At 34.0% G+C, this 24,402-nt stretch overlaps 3 protein-coding genes across 6 annotated transcripts in view; 1 reads left to right on the forward strand and 2 right to left on the reverse strand.

The window, feature by feature from the left end:
* The window catches only part of LOC117103593 (ATP-binding cassette sub-family A member 3-like), a 17,777-nt gene extending 12,143 nt beyond the window's left edge, over window positions 1-5,634 (reverse strand). The window contains exons 1-5 of the mRNA XM_033244176.1: window positions 5,116-5,634; window positions 4,116-4,394; window positions 3,088-3,332; window positions 2,183-2,423; window positions 1,630-1,803 (exon numbers count right to left, since the gene is read on the reverse strand). Coding sequence (XP_033100067.1) covers window positions 1,630-1,803; window positions 2,183-2,423; window positions 3,088-3,332; window positions 4,116-4,394; window positions 5,116-5,455 — 1,279 coding nt within the window. The 5' untranslated portion in view covers window positions 5,456-5,634. The remainder of the gene's footprint in view (window positions 1-1,629; window positions 1,804-2,182; window positions 2,424-3,087; window positions 3,333-4,115; window positions 4,395-5,115) is intronic.
* A 1,051-nt stretch (window positions 5,635-6,685) lies between these two features.
* Window positions 6,686-8,817, forward strand: LOC117103930 (gem-associated protein 8-like). The gene is made up of 4 exons (XM_033244588.1): window positions 6,686-6,873; window positions 7,077-7,115; window positions 7,611-7,690; window positions 7,948-8,817. The coding sequence occupies exons 1-4, from the start codon at window positions 6,711-6,713 to the stop codon at window positions 8,068-8,070; spliced, it is 405 nt and encodes a 134-aa protein (XP_033100479.1). The 5' UTR covers window positions 6,686-6,710; the 3' UTR covers window positions 8,071-8,817.
* Window positions 8,592-24,402, reverse strand: part of LOC117103898 (ras-associating and dilute domain-containing protein-like) — a 40,774-nt gene continuing 24,963 nt past the window's right edge. For 3 of the 4 annotated variants that reach the window (XM_033244530.1, XM_033244546.1, XM_033244554.1), the window contains 10 exons: window positions 23,748-23,785; window positions 22,511-22,757; window positions 18,933-19,173; window positions 18,419-18,588; window positions 17,839-17,989; window positions 14,842-14,994; window positions 13,573-14,280; window positions 12,272-12,408; window positions 11,746-11,885; window positions 8,592-10,856 (listed from right to left, as the gene is read on the reverse strand). In XM_033244530.1, coding sequence (XP_033100421.1) covers window positions 10,757-10,856; window positions 11,746-11,885; window positions 12,272-12,408; window positions 13,573-14,280; window positions 14,842-14,994; window positions 17,839-17,989; window positions 18,419-18,588; window positions 18,933-19,173; window positions 22,511-22,757; window positions 23,748-23,785 — 2,085 coding nt within the window. In that variant the 3' untranslated portion in view covers window positions 8,592-10,756. The remainder of the gene's footprint in view (window positions 10,857-11,745; window positions 11,886-12,271; window positions 12,409-13,572; window positions 14,281-14,841; window positions 14,995-17,838; window positions 17,990-18,418; window positions 18,589-18,932; window positions 19,174-22,510; window positions 22,758-23,747; window positions 23,786-24,402) is intronic. The other variant, XM_033244538.1, reaches the window with a different exon arrangement.

The following is a 24,402-nucleotide window of genomic DNA, read 5'->3' on the forward strand; positions in this document are numbered from 1 at the left end:
GGCCTATATATCGCCAAAATGTGGGGGCATGTCTCATTCTTGTCAGATAGGCCTACATTGGTAGTGTGGATAGAGTCTAGTGCTTTGATGCCGTAGTGACCACCTCTGTTTGTCACCATGTACTCCCATAACGGAATCGCTCCATTATGGGACTATTCGAATAAGGAACCGCATTTCCTTTCTACTGTACTTACACGTGTTTTGGTTTTTTTAAATGCAAGTTTAGTCAATTAGATCTTTATCAGTCACAATATACTGTTTACAGATAGGTTAGAGTACATAAAGATATGTAGCAATGGCACACTGACGTCACTCATCTGATAGGAATATGTGAGATAGCTGATAGTGTAATGTAGTATTAAGGTTCAATAATATTAACTTATATAACCATTGGAATTTGAATATCATCGATACCCCTTCACCTGTTAAATGTCTTAAATTGATTTGACAGCTTGAATAGTCAACCTGAGTATACAAATAATCTATCGTACAATTGGTCATTTATAACTTTACCCTAGTCAATTGGACTTGACCTTTTTCACGCTATGAATCTATGATTGATATTTTTAAGCCTACGTCTTGAAGTTTGTAATATATCTGAATTAACAACTTTTTGGTAAACAGGTTATTAAATCATAGAGAAAGAATTTCTCTACGATCCAATCAGAAACTCTAAAATTATGGGGTGACCTAATCGAGAAACACCCATTACCTTGAGTATAATAGGCAAACACCCCACCTCACTGAATCAGATAGAGTAGTGATCAGACACCAGAGAGAAGAGATTAAGAACTGACGCCACTGAATGGGTTCAACTCTAACATCTGAGTAACCTGGAGTTAGTAGTCGATTGTATATATGTACAGCAGAATAGTTGATGCTGAATAAAAGTTTGCGGTATATTGGTACAAAAGAACTGTGTTTATACATATCTCATTGAAAGTCACCTCCGACCAACCAAAAAACTACAATATTACAATAGAGTAGGTACTTCAAAAGAAGTAAAACAACATTTAGGCTTACAAATTGTACAAATCTTCACGCTAATAGCATGCCGACAATAATTGTCTTCCAAAAATGTTTAATGTCTATTCACATCAATCTATATACGCAAAATATGCCAAGAATAATGATTTCCATACGTATACATTTGATTATGGTCATTATTTAAAAATATTATAGCCACAAAACGTTCGTCACCAATTTTACCGGTATGCTTGGAATCATTTTTATGATCTCAGCTCTAAGTACAGTAAAGTTTGGTTTCCATAAAAATCGCTACGTGCTATCGCCGACTCCTTTCGTGACGCTGATTGGTCAGTTTAATCAGGGAGCGTCCCCGATTGCGTCAGGGACAGCTACGCAGTGCAATGATTGCAGTGAACGCTTTAGCGACCTGTAGCGATTGTATGATACGGACAGATTGTGTGATTGCTTAAATACATATTTAGCTCTGTTCAAATTATCAAATTTTTTTGACAAAAAAATGTTGTATGTCCATATATAGTAATGATGTACCTATATATGGTTATGATATGATGTCATCATTACCTTGTTTAGGCATGTCGTATGTTTTTGTCAAATAAAATTTGATAGTCTGGACAGGGCTTTATATTACTTTATACTTACCGGTTCCTTCGTAAAGGCCAATGACTAAAGCGCCCATTGCCATGCATGTATTTGAAAGAAAGCACAGTCCCACCTTAGTACCTGCTGTCAGTGTGCGGTATCGAATCACAACAAACCAAAAAGGTAGGTATGTAAGGAACCAAAGTAAACCAGCTGCTACTGCTGCACTGTTTGCTGGGGGTGAAAAATTAAGGCAGTAGAATAACAATTGATCAGTATAACTTCTACAACGTTGTATTGCATCGTGCGCGTTAAACTAGCAAACATCATAGGCAACGAACGGAGCATGCGCGTCATCGCATGGGTAATGCACGGCGCCATGCGAAGTCACTGCACCGACGGTTGTCGCGACGCGATTCTATGAAGAACAGAACGTCACAACACGCGCGCAAGGGATCGTTTTTTAAGACGATCCATTTTTATTGCCACCGATGGGCAGACAACTTCGCGTCGTTTATCGTTCACAGGCAGCGGAGTTGGATTCGTTGGCCGACGGTCGTAGGCCTACAACTGAAATACGACGCAGTTTGCACTGGATAACAGGTCGACTAACCTTTTGAAAAACATACGCTAATGAGAAAACACAAGTTGATAGTGGCAATTGCGTATAGAAGAAGAAACACAAAAAACACCGACGGATCCGTGTTATTCAAGACGCCTGCATTTACTTTCTTCACGGTTACCGTAAAAAACAGTGTCATGATTGATATTGTGATAGTCAGGTAAATAAGGTACTTTATGAACCACGCCAGCCAGTGTACCCAGTTACTTAACCCCATCATCTTCATCGACTCCTGTAATATATAATCACAAATAAAACTTAGAAATAATGACATGTTGGATCTCGCAGAAGATAAAAATAATAATAATAATTATATATATTATAATGATATAATATAATTATATATATTATAATGATAATAATAAATATATATATTATAATGATATAATAATATATACAATTATATATATAATATATAATATATATATATATATAATATAATGATATAATATAGAAATAAGTGTTTAGATATATTATATCATGAATTATTTACTAAATATCTTATTGGAAAGCTTATATTGCGCATGTGAGGTTCACGGTTGCTTTTATCGGTTTTTCTAAACGAAGTCTCATCATATCGTGGTCAATTTTGAGCCTCGCGGTCCGTCTTTGGAAAGCGGTTTTGGGTTAACAACTGGGCCTTTACTTATTTCAAAACTGAGATTATTCGGTACAAGTTTTTTTTATTTTTTAAATGATGTGTTTGAAAACCGGGTGCTGTATTTGTGTTTTAGCTTAAACCAAAATATTCTGATTAATACGAAAGCCCATTAGTGCCACTAAAGTATATGTTCAGTAATCCATATTAGTAATTCGTAATTACGGATTACTGAACATATACTTTAGTGGCACTAATGGGTTTTCGTAGATTACAGTATTACAAACAAAAATCTTACTTTAAGCCTCTTCTCTTTTTCGTATGCGACATTTTTTGCGATGTTGAGGGCGACAAATACCAAGCTGATCATGATGAGATCGGGCACATTAGTTTGAATAAAGATTACAAACGGGTCATCAAAATAAGACTGATAGGGGTATCTCTGCATCCTGGTTGTGATATTTTCAAGTGAGTACCCAAGGTATTGAATTAAAGCTTTGTCGATAGCGTGCTGAATAGGCAAAAATCCTTCAGATTGGTAACCTGAAAAAAAAAGTATTGATTTTACAAATTATTACAAATAAAAAAATAAATTCTGAAGCCCACTATCATATTGATTATTACTGTATTCGAATAAACGTCCCGCTTTGAATAAACGCACCTTCGAATAACACCCCCACCCCTACCACCCACCATTGGACCTCATTGTTGTTGTAGTACTAGTAAACACCTCCCTCAAATAGATGTCCCCGCAAAAACCCTCCTCAGCAATAAACGCCCCGGCGCATTTATTCGAAAATTAAAATTAAAAATTCATTTTATTAAACTTCTCTAATAGCAGCAAAATTGGTGAATTCAGATTACAATTTATATAACATATAGAAACATTACTTAATTAAAACTACCTAAATCTACAGAATTAAAAGCATGCATCAGTAAAGAATGAATTTACAGATCAAGAAAATGCTGAATTGCGAGAGATTACAATTTTAAATAAATACTTACTTAAAACTACATAAAAATTAAAGGATTAAATACAGGCATAAAAAGAAGAATATTATTGTGAAACACTAAAAATTATTATTTATTTTTACTGTGTATTCATTTTATTGTTCCTCATCAGTTATATGTTATTTGTTTTACCCTCACCAAACTATTACGGTAAATATTGTTTGACAAACATGTGACATGCCTAAGTATAGTCATGATGACATCACATCAATTTCATGACCATATATAGGCACATCATGATTATATATTGACATAGAACAGTTTTTGTCAAGGAAAATTTGGTGTGGACAACATTTTAGACATGGGCCTACTAACCTGGACTACCGCCGTATGTTTCGTTTTTTTCTCTGGGGCCTGGTGATTGATATAGAGGATACAGGAACGCCGTGTACCATCGCTGACTCTCAGAAAATGAGTCAATGAGCACATTGCGTGGATTCGGACTCAAACGAATGCTGTAGTTAACATTGAGAGGCAAACTATATGGATCTGGAAAGTCGTTATTAAATACCACGGCGCCGAGAACACTGGAGTACGACGTGTTTTCATTTCTAACAGCTTCCAGCAAATCCTCTTCGTTATTAAATCCAGTTGCTGCAAAGTGTATAAGAATAAGCAATCAGTATAGCTGCTCACCATGTGAGGCATAGACTTGATCTGTGATCTCCCGTACAATGTCAAGTGATAATTAAACATAATGTTAGTACAGTGACTATGATACGCACGTTACAGTGAAAGAAACTGACAATTGTATCGTACCGTAAATGCTCGAATAAGCGCCACACTAAACTTCGCTCTCGAATAAGCGCCGCGGCGCTTAATCGAAAGGATATTACACTGTGTGTAATGAAATACAGAGAAACAGGGTTTTAAAATACAATGTATACGGTGTTAAAATGAATAAATATTTTTTAATATATAATTGTTTATTGTGATAGACCTACCGAACTACGGAATTAGTATGGGAAAACACTCATGCCAATATTTTTTTTAATAAGCGCCGCTCTCGAATAAGCGCACCACTGAAGACTACAAACATGAGCATCACGGCGCTTATTCGAGCATTTACGGTATACACTTGAAGGCCTAATTCTTATAACTTATAATAACCCTGTGAGTTTCATGTGTGCCGGGAGATAGTGAAATTACATTTCACAGTTCCCTGATCGGATGTGCGTTTTTATCATGTTTCATTAATTTACAAGAAATTTGGAATGTGATTTATCGTACGATTGTGTTAATGTCTGCCCTTATGACAATGATAATGACGATTATGATAATTAAATTGTTCTTAATTTCCAAAAATTTGACTTACTTGAATCTACTCTAATTGCCCTTCTATCGAGGTTGTTTTTAAAATTCGCCATGACATCATCAACGACAGATATGTTTGGAGAATAGAAAACATCCCAGTAATATGGCGGCAAGATTCTGTGTACAGGAGGAGTAAGATTCCATGGTAGATTTCCAACACTAAAGTCGCCATAAATAGCAGGCTCTGTATAGTTTTTCGGTTCTACATAACCCCTTAGGATAAGTAGAACGGCTGAGAATACAACAGGCAATCCGATTTCAAATAACGTCACAACAGGTTTCCTTTTTTGTAATATCCAGTTCTTCCAAAAAAGAAGTCTAAATTGTCGGAGACCAGCCATGATGCCGCGAAAAAGACAGAATATAAATAGAATATAAAAATATTTACTAAATCTATTTTACAGAGAAGTTGTCCGATCTGGAAGGCCTGCCATTAAGTTGAGTTCGATTCCTAGTAGGCTATATTCCTTGATAACAAACGACAGTTGAACGAGACGATTGCAAGTGACAAATGCGATGCATGTGATTCGTGATAGGCCTCGCCTTGGTGCAAGGTGCAAAGTACAAACCATATCTACATTAATTAGTAATATATTAATATGTTACATAATTTGAGTCATAACTCTGTTGCCTAGGTTAAAGCAAACCTGAAATTATTGCTGAAAATGCCCAGATCTGGCCTCTATGTGTGTAATGCAGTGGTGGATCCAGAAATTCAAATTAGAGGGATGGGGGTGGGGGCAGTGGAAGTACTTTCACAGATGGAGGATCGACCACCTCAGCCCCACCATGGTTGGGGCTGAGGTAAGAACATTTGTGACTATGGCACCTCTAGATGGCCAGAAATTGAATTGGTCATTCATTAAAAAAGCGCCTCTTGAATTTTCATCTATTTGCATAAACGCCTCATCAATTTCCACTGTTTTCATTAGCGCCCCGTTCGAATAAGCGGCCCGTTTGAATAAGCGCCCCTCAATAAGTGCCAAAAATATTTTAAGCACCCTTACGGAAATTATTTTTACATTTTCATCATATCTGGCAAATTCATGTAGGACTATAGTCGTCATTTTTTTAAATATATTTTACATTTTTTCATAATTTGTGTATCTCATGTTTATTGGAACACAGAATAACATTCCAAATTGCAAATTTTGTTGATTCTGGGATCTTTATTTTGATAATGACGATAATGAAAAATTATGATAAGGCTCCATCAGCTAGACAATATTGTTATACACCAGCTGGCAATAGCAATTCAGGGAAAGCTAAACTGTAAGTAACTTTAAAAAATTTACATATTTGATCAGAATATTTTTAAAATTAGGCTCCCAGCAGGAGCGTGTGCCTATGCCCTATGCCTCCTTACTGTTTATAATGTTTACTTATAAAGCATTCACATGGGATTCGGTTATCAGGAAGCGTGTGGTGTTGTATTTTTTTTTTAATGACTTTTGTACAATAATACTTAAGATGACACATGATTTACCCTTTCCACCATCTTCTGTCAGACCATAGATCATAACCTGTCTCTTATACACATCTAGATGTGTATAAGAGACAGAGATTAATGGTTGCTATAGAAACCCATCACATCCAATGCATTCACATTCGCAGCAGTCTGAAGGTCATGTGATTGATGATCCCAATACTATGAACTCTGACATTGATGAGAGCCAATCTGATGATAGTTTTGAGATGGAGATCAGCGATGAATTACGTAATTTCTTTGCTGTTTCAGCAAAATTTAAAGAAGAAAGACGTGAGATTTATACATTACCTTTTTTGATTTACTATCCTTAAAAAAAATTATTTTAGTACATTTTATATTACAATTATATTTTATTATACTGATAACACATAAATAACATTATCGTATTTTCCAAAATTTTTTTTTAGGGGTCAAATTTTTAAAATGTTATTAAATCATAATACAATATGAATATTTTGATTGTTTTTTTACAGGAAAATCTCAGGAGACTAAGGATTTAGAAGATAATTCTGGTAATAAGAAAAACATTATTCACAACCACTGTAGTAAAGTACAGTATTACAATGAACTGCCACAATTTAGACTAGCTAATATTATTAATAAGGCAAGACTTATTTTATTTATAGCACTCGCTGCCAAAAAAAAATGTTCCTTTATTTTTATTAAGCCTACTGCTGCCTTGAAATTTTAAAAAATATGATATATATATTACTTATTACTAATTGTATAAATTTAAAGCATTTATCCATCCCATTACTACACTGTTTACATTTAACAATAAAACTTTATTTTTATTTTCTCCTCCAAAACTATTTGCTAAATAAGATGACAGAATTTTATTTTCATTTCTTTTCCACCCTCCTCTGGCGATCTATAAAAAAGTATGTTTGCGAAACAATGAACGATTAAATTCAAGTAATAAAAATAATGAAGATTATGAATGCATGGATGATAAAGCATGTATGAATATTCATGTGAATATTGTATGGTGTTCTCACTTTTTGCAGCTCATTCAGGAAGAAAATTAAAGAGAAGTACAGCGCCACCAACAGAACGTCCAGGGCAGCGACGGTTGAAGGAAATGCAGGTTGGTGGTTTATGAAGTTTTCAAATGACAAAAAGTCGAAAATATTTACTCTTGATTATTAATATTGTTTTTAATAAACCAATTATATTTTATTTTAAGTATGTGGCTTAGTGTATTACTTTTGCTTTTTATTCTCAAGTTTCTGAGTATATGCAACAATTCTAATGCTTGCAATATTGCTCAGGGAATAACACCTTATTATTTATTCACCGATTCAAATATTAATTGAACCCTTCATTAATATTTTTAATTTATAGGAACTTTATGGTGAACATGCTGCTATGATTCATGGGATGGAAACAGCACTTCAACTACAGTTTGATCGAGCATGTGACAAAAAGCAGCCTTCCCATTGGCCGGTTATACCTCTAAATGTTTGAGCTGTTAGTCTATTGAACGTTCTTCCTACCAACTTGAATCGGGTACAAATGCGTACAAGGCAGACATTAGTAGGTGAAAGTTTGTGAGATGATGCTGTTTACGCAACCAGTTATACTACTGTTGAAATGACAGGTACCATTTGGTGGTGAGAAGGAAATACATTTGCCTAGTGTCAGGCTAGTGTAGTAGTGGTTGCTTTTCGGTGTCTGAGCTTTGAGGTTCGAACCTTTGCTGTGCATTTCCCTGGTGTCTGTGGGCAAAAGCACTTTACCCTATTGTACAAATAGGTACCTGGTTGACATATACTGGGGAGGTTAAAGGGACATGGAAATGGACTGGCACCCTACCACACAATGGGGAGGCTATAGTACATACGATAGGCTAACAGCTCATTCCCTTACATTCAGCAATGTATACCACTATCCCCAGTACAAATCTTCGGAAATAATTCAATACAGTACAATGAACGTATGTGTATACATTGTATTTTGATAACGAATAATTTTGAAACAAATTGATGTGCTAGCTTGGCTGAGATTTTAATGCACAACATATAAAATGAAAGACAATACAGTATAATACTTTAGCAAAAATATTTTAAAACAATTTAAAACTATAAAAATCATAGAAGGTAAAACGATGAACACTCTTTCATCCATTACCAGTACCTTTTGTAAAATATAAATTATAAAATTTACAAAAATCAACAATGCTATACACTTTGAGATTAAATAGAAAAGAAAGCACTTCGTTTGTTGTGTTGTCATTTACAGTACAGTAGTACTTCAGACTACAACAATGGTGATGATAATGCTAATGAGCACGACAATTTCTAGGATGATGATTTCCATGTTGGTAATGATGATGATGACAGCAAATGATCATAATCAGGCCTCAAAAAAAATATTTGTGCCTCCGACCATGTAAATTATCTTGATAAAATGCCTCCAGACCTAAATGATATCTGTACACTATATTATAGCCCAACAGTTATTTTTTTGAATTTTTCCCCCTAAAAATGCCTCCGGACATTCATGTTGCCTCCGACCACAGGTCGCATACATCTCCAGCCTTGACTATAATGAAGTCATGAGCAGGTATAATGATCATAACAATTTTGAGGCTGAGGAGGATGATAATAATTATGATTGTGATTATTCTCTTATAAAAGATTGGCTGATTAATATATTTATCATTTAATTATTTGTATTTTTTGGGCACACAATACAAAGAAATCTCTATCTGTTTTTTTTTTGTGTTAATGTGTTTTAAATTTAAAATGGTTAAAATCTTAAACTATGCATTTCTGCTCCAAAAAATGGAGCCTGAACTTAACCACCAGAAATTACATTTTCTCTTTTTTACTTTCGTAGTATTTCATATTATAATGTAAATCTAATTCAGGATTAGCACACATATTTGAAGTTATTTCTATTGCAATTTTAATTTACCTTCAAAAACTGAGATGTATGCGAGGTAATTTCATTAACACATTGTTCAAATGACACCCCCCCCTCCCTAGACTCGTGCAATCGAGTGTACTGCCGGCAACATAACACGACAAACATACATACGTACGTGTCTTTCCTGAACTACAGTACCAGCCACTAAGTTTGTATACGATGTATACAAAGTAATAAACGCTAGAATGTTACCCGGGTTTTTGACGAGTATAGTCGTCCTTAGCAGCCTCAGCAACACCCTGTGGTACCAAATATCGTGTTAGTGGTGTCTATGCTTTAAGGTCATGGAGGTGTACAATGAAGAATAAAACAAAGCGACCCATTTAAAAGACAGGCATTTTAAAATTCAATGAAAAATTTAATTTTTAATGTTAATTTTTTCTACCGTGACTGGAATGTTGGTATGTCTGCAATTCCCTGTCATTAAATTGGAATTTTGTTAGAAATTTTAAGTTCTTTAAAATGGCAACTTATTTATGCAATTAACGTTACCAGTTATAAAATTCAGATATTTTAAAAACTTATTTGATATATAGCATTCTCTCTCTCTCTGTATAAATTTCATACCACTATCTGGTAACTTAATACTACTACTAACTTGCCAAATATGGTAGTTTACCATCATTTGGTAGACTATTTTGTTGGTACTGTAACATATCGTTCACTAGTAGCTTATACCATTTTAGTGGTATCCAGGTAACTTAATACAGCTGTTAGCTTACCATTTACTGGTAGCTTATTATCGTATGGAAGCTTACCTTCTACTGTATGTTTACAACTAGTCGCCACTGGTAACTTATGATCTGGTAGTTTACCATCTGGTAGCAATACCATCCAATAGCTTACCATCTTATGGTACTGTAGCTGGTTGCATACCAGTTATAACCAAGTCAAAGAAGTGTACCAATATATAGCACCTGTTAATTAAAATCCTATTCAAAATTTGAGCGTCCACTTTATACTCCTGTTACAGTAGTTTCAAAAGCTAGTGTTGTCAAATACAAAAATGTTCTATAGTTACACATGTTCTATGCATCATATCCGATTAATAATGTTTCTCCTAATAATCAGAGGATCCACTAATTGACAGTAACTCCGAAAAGAGACAGAGACATTTTGAGATTCTAATAATACTTATCTGAAACACTTGAGTAAACATTCATGGTTAATTTGGTTAACCTTTGACACAAAATTGTTTCATTCATTCTTTGGCTCTGCAGGTCTAACAGCTCGAATTTGAAATTTTCATAGCAACGGAAGTGTCAGAACGGGCAATGAGGAACCTTAGCTTGACCCCTGAACTCCGAATTAACTGCATTGCACTGTAAAAATTAAGATGTAAATATATACTGTAGATAAAATTGGTAAAAATAGTACTGTAATACTTTTAGACATGTTTCAAGAAACTTTTAATATATAGGCTATGTTCAGACTAGGTGGATATACCCAGCTTAACTCATCAGGTTTATCCACCTGCCAGTCTAAACTAGGTGACTTAGTTCTAAATCTAAAGCCGGGCTGTGTTTCTCTAACTAGACCTAGTGTGCCACTTTTCTAAGCCGGGCTTTAATCGCGTGTGCTGTGAACGAGACTACTGTCGTGCACAATGTTTCTAAACTACTGTAATTGTTTCCTGGTTACGGTTTATTAATATGCAAATTCTCCCGCCAGGCTAATCCAGCTAGTTTGGATGCCGGGCTTAACCTTGAGCTGTCGGAGATGACTAGTATGCAAAACCAAGCTTAATATTACAATAATAATAATATTAATAATATTTATTACATAATGCTTAAATACTCTAGCTCCTTTTATTATGGTTGTAGTCCTGATTTCTTTTACATGATTTTAAATTTTAAGCCATTTTAGTGGTATATTAATTTGTTGAAGCACCCAGAAAAAATCAGGTTCAGCATTTTGAAAATTTTTTTAACAGTGATCTCAACCAACTGGATAATTTAATGATAGAAACTAAAAAATTACATGAGACTTATGGAAACTTTATTGGAAAGACAGAACTATAACTGAAAACTAAAGCTAAACTAAATTAAACAGCTAAACCACACGAAATTACGAAAAATGAAATACAGTACGGTACTATTTAAAAAGTTGTCTCAGATTGTATAAGGGTATATCGATTACTACAATTAAACATGGTTAATCATTTACAAATTGTGAAAAAAGAAAATGAAATGAACAAATGAGTTTTTAAACCTTTGATAGTCAGCTCCAACCAAACTAGCTCCATTCACAGCAAGTATACGGTCACCCATCCTCAGACGGCCATCTAGAGCTGCTGGGCCACTTGGCAATAAAGTTCTTACATAGATCCCTGGGGCTCGTAGTGGGGTGAACTGAAAAATTGAACAAAATTAACTAAATTTAGAAATTATCATTGTATTAACACAAATAGGATAAAAATGATACAGTGAACCTATTTATTGTTTTATGGTAGTAATTCCCAAAAATTACAGCATTTATATTGTGTCCTCATCTACTTTACAAAAGTAGCCTTGGAAAGAAGCCCATCAAAAGTTCACAAAAAAAGAAGCCCAGGGCTTCAATTTGAGTTTTTACAGTATCCAGCCGGCAGGGTTTAGCGTAAAGGTACATTTTAAGGAATGAGCTTAATTACAATGACACCAACAACATTAAAAATAATAAATGATAACAAAAATGATAAAAATAACAATATGCAGGATGTATAGTATTGATATACATAAACTGAGGAGCAACTTACCATGCCATCAATTAACCCCAGGCCAACTCCTCCACTGATCTTCTCAAGATCCACTAAAAATACATCATCGGGATCACATCCACTCTCAGCATTGTTTGCCGAACCCACTGACGGCTGCAAGCCTTTCACCTCAGAATCTACAATAAATCAAAAATAATGAATCTTTGCGAGAATAGTCAATTTTTTTTTTCTTTGTTTCATCTTGTGCATTACGGTATATACAACTTCTCAGTTTCCCTTCTTGTCTCTATGTGATATTTTTAGGACCCTGTTGGAAACAAGTTCTTCTGTACTTTTGCGGGTTATCCTGGCATTTATATCTGCTTTAATATCTATTTATACACCTGTGGTATATAATGTTCAAGATAACTCAATAAATTTTAATAGATAAATATTTTACAGATAACGTTTTTTAAATTATGTATTTTTCCTATAATGACTATTCTTGCATTGCTGAATTGTAGTTTTAAATACTTTTAATAATGACATTTTTCTTAACTGTATTTTTATATACAGTAGTTATATATTTTTTTTTATAACTGAATTTTTATTGTTGAATGCCAAATGAAATGAAAATAAAAGATAATCTTTAAAATAGATGAAAGTATAGAAGAAGATGGGTCCAACTTGTAATCACTCTTTTGTCAATCAGAGAGGGTTTCCATTATATATGAGATTAAACATTTATATTAATAAATATTCAATATTTTTTATATAATTATGGGTACTCATACACAACAGACCAATTCTGTGATACTTGTTTACAGCTAATCACGCGACATAACTGGGATATACCATAGAAAACATTACAGTGCGACCATTGTGAAAACAGCCCCTTCACTGTTAACGTGAGACATAATATATGGCAAGGAAAGTCAATGCGATTGTTCAGAAAAGTGTATATTTACTTATCCTAGCATTCTCCTAGCATTGTACACTTTGAAATTTAAGTGATCCTTCTTAAAACTTAGCTAGCCTTAAAAGTGTAGCATAGTTCGCGGGTTAAAGACTCTCGTGTATATCCAAACAGGCCATAGGTGTGCTGGGGCTTAGGTCTAACATTTGTTGAAAATCTAAATGTTTGCGGCCATTATCTTTTGGAGCATTAGCAAACACTTAAGGCAAAATTTTCAAGTTCAATTTCCTATTAATTTGGTAGTTTGCTGGGAATTATGATAACCTTTACAGCAATAACCAAGGACGGCTGCAATAGTAATCTCCATGGGTAAACATGTTTGTAATTTATATTACCATAACTTATTAGAATATTTGACATAAAATTAATAAATTATGTAAGTTACCAGATAAGGAGGTACTATCCATGCTGATATTTTCGAGTGACCCTTCTATTGACCCTTCCATCACCGTATTGTTATTGGTCACGTCACTGATGCTGTTCCTTTTCTCCTCCTTGTTTGACGTCCAACCAGGAGGAGGAGGAATTACACCTGGTTTGCCCTCCAATAACGGTATGGATTTATCCCAATTTGGTGGCGTTACAGCAACCATAGGCGTATGAAGCAACGGATCAAGGTTTGACGAATCACTTGCTGTACTAGACTCACCATCTCCGCTGTCTCTCTGCGCCATTGCACTGCGGTAGCTCGGTGATCTTTTAGTCTCTGTTGCTTCGCTTCGTACCTTTTGAGCAGCAGTCTTCTTGTGGGATTCTTCCATTCTACGTATATGCGAAGTTAAGCTACCGTTAGTCTGCACGTTCCCATTACGCATATCCTGTCTCTTAATAAAATGTTTTGTTGATTGCGAATCTTTTGCTTGTTTGTCAAAACTCTGATGGGGGTTATTCTCTGTAGGCTGCGAGTTACCGTCGGCGTCTACACCACCGGTCTCTGATTGGTCACCACCTGTCTCGTCTGTGCCATTATTTGTTTGCTGTGCATCTAATTTATCTTGTCGTTTGAGTTGTGAAGATTGTTTGCGACTTAATGTCTTGTTTATTTCTTCCTCTTCTTTGGATACTGAGGGTGGGCTTTGTAGTTCAGGATTTCCTGTGTAAAATAACCATCGAGCAAATTCATTTTATCATCATGTAAAGTACATGAATTACATTAAATGTTCCTCTATATAAGTAAAACATCACCTGGCTTAATGTTAAATCATACTGAAGACAGATACTGATAATCAGGAATGGGCCCCTAAGGTTAACTTGTCTTGTATTTGGTATGCCTCAGTTGCATACTGTACATTAACTTGGATAATTTCACAGCAGAGAATCAGTGTGTGATGTGGATTTTATATTGTTTAACATTACTTTCCTTATCATTCAAACATTTTGAACAAAAGCAAAAACAAAAAAAAACTGGGACACAACTCAAAAAAGTGGGAAATTCAATTCTGCCACAAAAATCTGTGTTACTGTGCCAAATAAGCTTGATTACTGCTAATCAAAACATAGCGTTCTCGATTCAGTCAGTGGACGAGAGATAAGACGTGACACATGCACCAAGCTCCAAAATGTTGTCATGATGTCGTAATCCACATAGTTGACAAGAAAATCTAAAGGCCGTTCCCTAATAGTCAACCAGTAAATCTTGTATGAGCAGGCCTACCTGTTTCTATGGTAATGCAAGGTAGTGCACTGCTCAAAGCTTGGAGTTCTCTGTAGAATGCTGCATTTGTGACTTGTTTCCTCAACTGAAGCACAAACCCTCCAGAGGGCAGTAATAAAGGTGGATGATTGTCAAAACCTGCATGTATTTCAACTGAAAATAAAATGATATCAACAATTTAATTTTTTTTCCCTGCACCACTTTTCTTTTTGTAATGATCTTTCCTTTTAATTTTATTTTACAACTTTGTAGTTAAGTTTTGCTTTTTTTTTCTTGTTTACAGTGTATATATACTGTCTCTTATACACATCTAGATGTGTATAAGAGACAGGGCCTAGCCCATGGGTAAATTCTTTATATACCATTAAAGTTGTAAACTTGGTTTGGTCTACAAGAGAGCTTCGAACATCTCATTTCAAAGCTCTTTCATGGTAAAGTGTCCTTTTAGCAACGAATTGTTATGTCCAAATTGATGGTTCTTTATTAGTTTTAGCTAAAACATTTTTAGAAATACATTCAGGCATTAATGCATTACTGTATGCCTACTTTCAGCTACAGTAAGTTTTTCTCTTCATGGAAATTAATTTGAATTTCTTACTTTTTACATAATTCAATAAGTTTTTAGTTTTTACTTGAAATATTGAAATGCGAAAACTATTTAAGTTTTTACAATAAAAAGATTAAATTTTCCTTTTTTGTCCAATTTCAAATTATAAATTCTAGTTGGCCCTAGGGACCCACAGCAGCATATATATAAACTTCAATTTCTGTTCCTTTTTTTGTGGTAAACTACCAGTAGGTTATTTGAAAAAGTTTCTTCTTGTTCTGTCACTTGTTGAAAGTTGATAATTTATGTGATTCTTATAATTTAGCAAACACATCTTTAATTTATATTAAAGATGTGTATGTATATATATATATTTTTAAAATTTTTCCTGAAATTTCCAGATTTTTTTTTAAAGCAACGGGTAGGCTACAGCTCGAAAATAAAGTTTGTATTAAAAAAAACCTTCAAAAAATTAATATCAATGAGCATCAAGTTCGCAAAAATAAGGTATAAAAAGGCTTTCCTCAGACAATGAACACAAATTTTCCCGCCACTAATAATGTCATTAAAAAACATATGCTTCTGATAGGATTAAATTATAAACTCTTATCAGACAGGGTGCTACATTGGTCATCTGTCAACACACTGTGCTTGGTGTTCCTGTCACATGAAATGAACTGAAGTGAACCTTAACGCATTCCAATTTACATAAAAATTTCATTTCCACAGCATAGAGCATATCTGCGCAGGGTGCAGTATACTATAAACACAAATGCAATAGCCTACTTAGGTGTCTGCTCATTGAAGAGGTTAATAACTTTATACAAAGGATTCAACTGCCCTGATTATTCCGGAAAAAAAAGCAGTTCGTCAGCAATGATTGTTTACGTAAATAGTTCACTGCTTCATACAATTAATTACAACAAAAAGCTTCATTCAGCAGACAGCTGATAGATCACAATTTGGATCTACAAAATATTATTAATCCATACACTGCAACTCATTTGTTTATGTTGAAAAGAAGATAGTCAATTTAGGTCACTAATAATACAAGGGTATTTTAATAGAAAATTGGAAAGCAACTTTGTTATGAAAATAAATTACACCTGATGAGCTGGTGGTCCAATAAACTAAATCTTTCATTTAATGACATAAATAGACCAATGCAAGAGTAATTTTTTGAATTTATGATGAATTGGTTTCCATGGTAATAACACGATATACAACAGATCTGTTCTTTTCCTTTAATCACTATTAATTAGAAATACTAGAAAATGTGGTAGCCCTAGACATGTCTTAACTGCTAGAGTGGTTTAGTTAAAATAATGGACTGTTAATTTTATAAATATTTACTAGCTAATTAAATCAAACACAAACTATATATAGAAAGTGATATTGTATTATCAGAATGCTGATGTACCCCCTCTAGGGATAGCCAAACATAACACAATGCACTGATCCCTCCTTTGAGAAGATTAATAGAATGAATACAGCGGAGCCTATGAATTGTTTTCAGATAAATTCATGTTACTGCTTAAGTCCACCTGACATCATTAACACCTGCCCAGACTAAATACAGACTAATGATTATTCTAGTTATTTTTTTTAATCATATCACCCATCTGGTTCTATTATGTATTACTAGGTCAATCATTAAATGAAGATGGATAGGCCAGCACTGATACTGTATTAACTCGTGGAATGAAATCGTATTCAATGACTCATTACTAATTTTGTTCAAGGTAATTCGAGGCAAAACATAAATGAAGACATTTATTGTCTTTATACATACAGATTATACATATTAAGAATTATATCCTTATCCTGTGATAAAAATATTCAATACATAAAAATAATGTAAGATGAGACTTTGTTAAACCTTGTTTAACAAAGCCGACCGCCAATGATGGTGATTTTAAATAAAGATAAAATTTTGTTTTTTGGCCAATTATCTCACCTGCCGCCACGAAAAAAATGGAAATTTCAGAAAAAAATTAAATAATATATATCTATTTTTATTTTGTCCTCCACTCCCTGGAATCTACAAAAATATGATATATACATATATATTTCTTTCTTAATTATATAAATCTAAAGCATTTATCAAACTCGTTACTACACTGTTCATTAATAAACTGATATTTTCAATTCTCCTTCCCCTAGATGGTTTAGGCAAAATCATTTGCTAAATGAGAAAACAAATTTCATTTTTTTTTTCACCTTCCTCTGACAATCTTTAAAACAATAAGTTTGCAAAGAATGGTATAAAAAAATTCTTGCCTAATTCACAAAAAAATTTGAAATATCCCATAGGTGAGTATGGCATGTATCCTGTCATGCTACAATGAATATAAAACAACATTGTATACCATCACTTATAACAAATTTTGATAGATGTATTAATCTTTCTGACATTTCTAATCTTACTTAATTCAGTATATATAACCCACCTGCTTTGAGTGCTTTTTCAACATCTTCTGGTGGCGGGAACCATCCTCTGGGTCTGGGCTTACCTGATCCAAGTTGGTATTCACTGAGGATCATCTGCAACTGGGCATCATTTAAGAGAGGGAAGTCACATCGCAATGAACTCCAAGTCGCCTGCAAGAAGACAAAGTCCCATTCAACCTTGACCTGCGATTTTGACACAAACATCTGGCCTACGTGCATGTCTCATTTACACTGACACATATCAGTTTGGATGTACGGCCAAACTAAACATGTGTAAGTCAGGGGTTCCAAGCTGCAAGATGTCACTTCTGGGAGCTAGATCTGGAGATCTGGGTAAATGAGCTTTCTTAAATCAAAGCCATTTTGCTGCATATAGTGATACCCATTGGGACTTTTGTGAGACAATTGATCAATAAAGCAGCCAAAACCTGCAAATATTATGAATTCTGGGGAGTACGGGAAGCCATCCCAATTTCAGACTCCTGCAAATTATGGGAGACTTGAGACCCCTGGCGAGGAAGCACACATGAAGAAGAATTCTACTTAAGATAAAAATGGAGGCAAAATCAAGCAACCTACCTGCATCAACTGAATTTTAGGAGTAGCCAGTAGATCAGCTGCCGTTGAAATTAGGCCTAGAAAATGAGAAATTTCCTCCAAACCCTGATCTTGTATCCAACTTTCAATGAAGTCCAAGTTGCCACGAAGCTGCACCCCTTTAGACCACTTGAAGAATTTACGGCTAGGTCCTTGATAAATAAGAATTAGATAAAAAATGTTGATGGATACTTGAAGAAAGATTTTTTGGAGGTCAAAGTGTGAAAATCTTTAAGCTGTTTCTTCGAAGTGGGATTGCTCATTACTAATAGTGAGCTTTCAATTTGTGCTACGACGCGACGCTAGAACAGAATCACTCATGCATGACCGCCTGGCGTCCATGTTCTCTGCATACGTAGATTTGGCAAAATTGCGTTACAGAATCTACTCGACGAGGTGAGCTTAACGTTCTCGCATGCGCAGATGACTTTTAGTGACGTTACTACGTCATACCGTTGTCGAGCAATCAAAAGCTTACTAATAATAGTAATCTTACCTCTTTCCATTAACATGTTGAAAAGTGACGCATTAGTAAAAAACAGTAAATATGCAAACAACTGCTTCAGGATTTGACGATGTATATTCAAGCTCTTCAAGAGGTCAAAAGTCGCCTGGAAGACATTAAGGAAAGCGCTGACACCGAGGACTTTCTCTTCCTGCTGACTATCATCATCGTCATCATTGTCGTTGACAAATGGACTCGAATCAAGAATTGCTGGTAGGCTGATGTACAAAGTCTGAAAGATGTGAATATATTTATTTATTTAATTTTTTTTTATCACATGTAACACTATAATAACAAAAAAAAGTAAATCCTTGTCGAGCCACTAGGGGAAGGGCTGATAGGGCTGGAGCCTATCCCCAGTTTCTGTAGTGTGAAGCGGATGAGAGTGCGATGCTCCCCCTGGGTGGGATGAACGTCCATCACAGGTTAATCCCAGCAATTTACTGGTACCCATTGATACAGCTAGGTAGACTGCAAGCAATGTAGATAAAGTGTCTTGCTCAAGGACACAAGTGAAATGCTCAGCGAAGGATTGAAACCCCGACAATAATGGTCAATTATATAGCACCTTTTCCTTATGGTTGCAAAGCCATGACATTGTCTTTCCCGCTTTTCTTACTTGTAGATGGCAATTTCAATTAAATTAGATACATATCTAAAACAATGGAAAATCCATCAGTTCAAAAATATGAAGAATTGGGAATGTATAGAATGAACACTGAAATTTTGGTAAAACATGTCTTTAACTCTACTATGTACCACAACACTGGTCAAAATACTATGAAGCCTATGTTCCCAATACCATAGTAACTCAAATAAACTTTGGCCTACATTTGGAAAAAAAAATATAATGAAAATAGATTTATAATTAAGATAAAAATATTTAACAGATTCATATAAACACAGGCCTATTGAATATTTTATTTGTGCAACAAATGTAGGATATGCAACGAATGTAGGATATATCAGAATTTATCCTGGCATTTAAAGATAGTTTGGAAAAAGGTTTGGTGTCTTTAAAAGCTGTTGCTTGCAATAAACTTCAAACTGACTACAAGACATGAGCATGCTCATGAAAAGGTCAGACGTATTAAGATTAGGAGTTCTTCGTAAAAGAGCATAAAGATTTTATGATCTGATGTTATTGAGGACTGAGGAATGCCAGACCACAACTAAGAAACACAGTTTGATGTAATGTTGCTGACATTTCACACATTAAGGATGAATACTAGTTACCTACTGATCATCATCGAAGTAAACTATTTCATAAGGAATAGTAACTATAACAGTTACGTGTCAAGTAACATTTAAATCAACACATACAAATACTTTCAGCGGTAGCAGAACATTGAAAATGGACATAATTTTAATTGGAATAAAATCAAAGCACTAACTAAAGAGACTAAATCATTTAAAATAGGAAAATAAAAGAAGCTATAGAAATTAAAATGAGAACACCATTTAAACCAAGATTACGGATATGAGCTACCCCCCATATACAACAGCCATCTAAGTCATCACGTTAACATCAATGCTAATGTGTCAGTAAACAGCAGATTTAAACGATTTTATTGTAGTGTTAATATTAAAAATAAATTATACATTACCAACAAAAATGGTTCTGCATAGAAAAGTGTGCATTAACCTATTTTTATTTATTTATTTTAGTTTTGTTGTGTGAACTAAATTTAAAGAATATAATTCAATGATTGTGATGATTTTGTTGCTTTGAGTTAGCTATTTGATTTTTATTTTGCAGCATTTTTTCTCATTTGTCAAGCATGTAAAAAACACAAAAATCTCACCAAACCCACTACATTACTATCATTATATTCATCCTCATCATTATCATTATTATTTAAATTTGTTATATTATTTAAGAATGATAATATTTAGACATCATTGTTTAGGCAGTCAGAAAACACTCCATACTTGTGAATACCAATCAAAACACTGTACATTAAATTAATTGATTTTGGTTTTCTGGTCCATGTTGTATATTAACAAACAATCTGAAAAGGATCAACCAAGTGCCATTACCTTGATTATCAAAAAAATGTATTTGATTCAGATATAGTTAGGGGCGTGCAGAAAACAATCAAGAAGAAATGACAGCTGGCAAGTATAATAGTCAATAGGCTATTGACTGACAGCTCCATACACCATCAAAACTCAAGGACAGAGTTACGTGTGTCACCTAGGATATACAAGAACTACTTGTATAGTAAACATATTGACTGTTCTACTAAGCTAGCTACTGTACAACTACTATACACTGGTCTTGTTATTTAGATAAGTATACAACTCCTTATCCCAAAATGGAGGTACAATAGTGGAATCATTCACTTGCATTGTGGAAGCGGTTTGGCGCAGCGGAAAGGGTTTGATTTCCCGACCTGACAGTGTTGCTTGCTACTGCGCCAATATTGCAGTAACACTTTAAGCATGTGGGCCCAATGACCAGGGAAAACAAAGCGCTTTTTAATCTAAAGGAAAAGTGCTATATATATATATATACCACAAATAAAAACCTGAGAAAATTTAGCAAGTATATGATGATATCAGAACATTATATTTATGATGATGTCATAACATAATGTATATAGAATGATGTCACAGCATATGTATGTCATAATGCTGACGAAAAAAACCATGGTAGGAAGGTGATCATATAACACTCCCCTGCAGAAAACATCCCCTCCCTAAAGAAGACACACTCTCCCACTGCTAAAAACACATTGGCTTCTTCTGGAATGTACTCTAGGTCTATGCTCCTTCTAAGTGCTTGACTACAACAAGGTATAAACTGCTATTCAAACATGACTACAGTTGAATAGAACTTTCAACTAAATGTTCCAATGTACAATACTTCATACACTTTTTTTTAAAATAAGAACCAGTAAAATTTTGCCCAGGCTCAGTGTTATTTTTTTGCCGACTTCAGGCTCAAAATGTTTTTTTTTTGTTCTTAGTTTACACACCTTTCAAACAAAAAATTATTTAATTGTACGGCAGTATGCACTGTACTGGAATGTAGGTGAAATTGACCACACAAAAAATGGCGCCAAATGTCAGATAGGTTCACCTACTGTATTATAGAGGGTATTGCATAGTCACACCTACTGCACATAATGTAGAAACATAATTTTTTTGTTTTTAAAAATAAAAACTTCATTTGAAATTTTACCTCAGCCTCAATTTGTTCTTATTTTGTTCTTAATTTTCAAGCAATTTCAGCCTCAGTGTTCTTATAAAATGTGTATATACAATCATCCATACAATCATCCCTACCGTAACTATTATCAAAAGAGCTATGAAGTGTCTTGAGTATATTTCCCGCACGATTAAAATCGTAACGGTACTGGGTTTGGTCTACAGGAGCTTGTGTTTCGTACAGGTCATTCCATTCATAGAAAAAGCCTTTAATGGTGAAAGCGTGAAATATCCTCAAGATGCGCCATTCATCTTTATTGTAGGGATCTAACAATCAATGGCCATTAAATTCCACTTTTACTAGCCAGGGTTATGGGACTGGGGAAATATAACTTCTGGCATGTGTTGCTCCTCACCTTGGTCAAGTAATAAACACTTTGTTGGAACGTGTACATCACAACCTCCTCAAAAACAGAGAGCACTTCTTCATCCACAGTTGCGGTGGAATCCGACACGGGAGGAGAAAATTCCTCGTTAATAACAATGTACTCGTGGATGTGCTGTTGTAGATGGTTCAAAAGTTCAAGAGAATTTGACATCCAGATGATGATTGGCCGGAGGTTAGGAATGAGTGCTGTTAACGCCTCTTGGGCACTGGCTGGTCTGAAAAAGTAAAACAATTGAAAGATTAGGAAAACGCATTAAATTAAAATGTTAACTGCTCGTTTAAGAGGATTAAATAAATTTTGTTCAGGCTACCGGCACCTTATAAATGTCCATTATTATTATTATTATTATTATTATTATTATTATAAGATTTTCCATAGACAAAAAACTGTTATATGCCCATATATAGTCATGATGTGCCTATATATGGTCATGATTTGATGTCATCGTGACCATATTTATGCATGTCACATGATTGTGAAATATTCAATTGTTTATTATTATTATTATTATTATTATTATTAATTTTATTTTTATCATTATTCAGTACAAAAATCACATTTTAAAAATTTAATCATTTCTATGCTCCAGTAAATAATCTCTATGTTACTGCAAAAATTAGAAAGTTAAATTAAACAATTATTTTTTAATGATTTTTTTTGGTTGTCATTTTCAGGGGACAGTACATCTTTATACTTGAGTGCAATTTTTTCCTTTTGCCTAGTGGATGCAAACATACACTTATCAAATGAAATTTTTATTATTTTTTAAAATAAAAAATTATATCTGTACCTTATGTGCAGTAATGTATGTGTGACTATGTAATAACCCCTATAATCAGGTGTACTGTCATTTGGGGCCATTTCTACTGGGCCTTTTTTCGGGGCCATTTTCCAGGGCACTTTTTTCAGGGCCAATTATAATGTTCTATGTTTGAAAAGTGTGTAAAATAAGAACAAATTAAGAAAATTTTGAGCCTGAAATCGGCCAAAAATTAAGAACACTGAGTCTGGGCAAAATTTTACTGGTTCTTATGAAAAAAAAAAGAAGTGTAGTAAAAGAGTAGCATTGACTTTGTTTAAACACTTACGTCCATGACTTTGTTTATTTCAGTTACCTTCTAACCACCTTAACTTACCACCTAATCACATAAATGTTAAACTCTTTCTACGAAACTTAAATAAATTTAAAAAAAATGTTACTCACTTTGCAGGTTGAGAACTTGATAATGTCTTTGTTTTCACCTGCACAAAAGAATTTAATATTACATTAGATTATGTTGAATATCATTAAAAAAAATTAATCAATTTTATTAAAATACATAGTTGAAAATATTCATCTGGTTTGTAGATACGTTGTGAGAAATTAATATACTGTAAATGCACCTTTAACTTTGGAATGTAAGGTACCATCAACAATTTTTGAAAATAACAATAACAATAGTAATAACAACCCTAATAGCAATATCAACAAAAACATGATAATTATAATAATATAACAATAAAACACAAGTATTACAAAAGCCAATTAAATATGAATTGTATATTATGACTAAGAAAACAATGCAAGCATTTGGGGGAAAAATACATAGTTTGAAGAACAAATTGATGATGCTAAATATATTCAATGCAATGAACTGTGATCTATTCATTTTCATTTTACATTGATTTTTATAATGTCATTTGGATACCATCAAGCTGATTTCCGGTCGGTAACTTAAACATAATAATCGTCAGTATAAGCAGCACCATAATTAGTGTAAATGTTAATCAATGATGTAAAGAGACCGGTTTATAGCAATCTATGATTCTGTATTTGATTTGATGCAAAGTTAATCCATTGATGAATAAAGAAGCCATAA

This window comes from Anneissia japonica, unplaced genomic scaffold (genome assembly GCF_011630105.1).
Source record: "Anneissia japonica isolate Jap-2015-1 unplaced genomic scaffold, ASM1163010v1 scaffold1065_len1792383_cov172, whole genome shotgun sequence".
Taxonomy (NCBI): Eukaryota; Metazoa; Echinodermata; class Crinoidea; order Comatulida; family Comatulidae; genus Anneissia; species Anneissia japonica.

Excerpts from the sequence above, each read along its gene's own strand:
- LOC117103930 (XM_033244588.1), top strand. The coding sequence starts at position 6,711 with ATGCATTCACATTCGCAGCAGTCTGAAGGTCATGTGATTGATGATCCC. Across the intron at positions 7,116-7,610 it reads GGATTTAGAAGATAATTCTG|CTCATTCAGGAAGAAAATTA; the intron begins GTAATAAGAAAA and ends CACTTTTTGCAG. Across the intron at positions 7,691-7,947 it reads GACGGTTGAAGGAAATGCAG|GAACTTTATGGTGAACATGC; the intron begins GTTGGTGGTTTA and ends TTTAATTTATAG.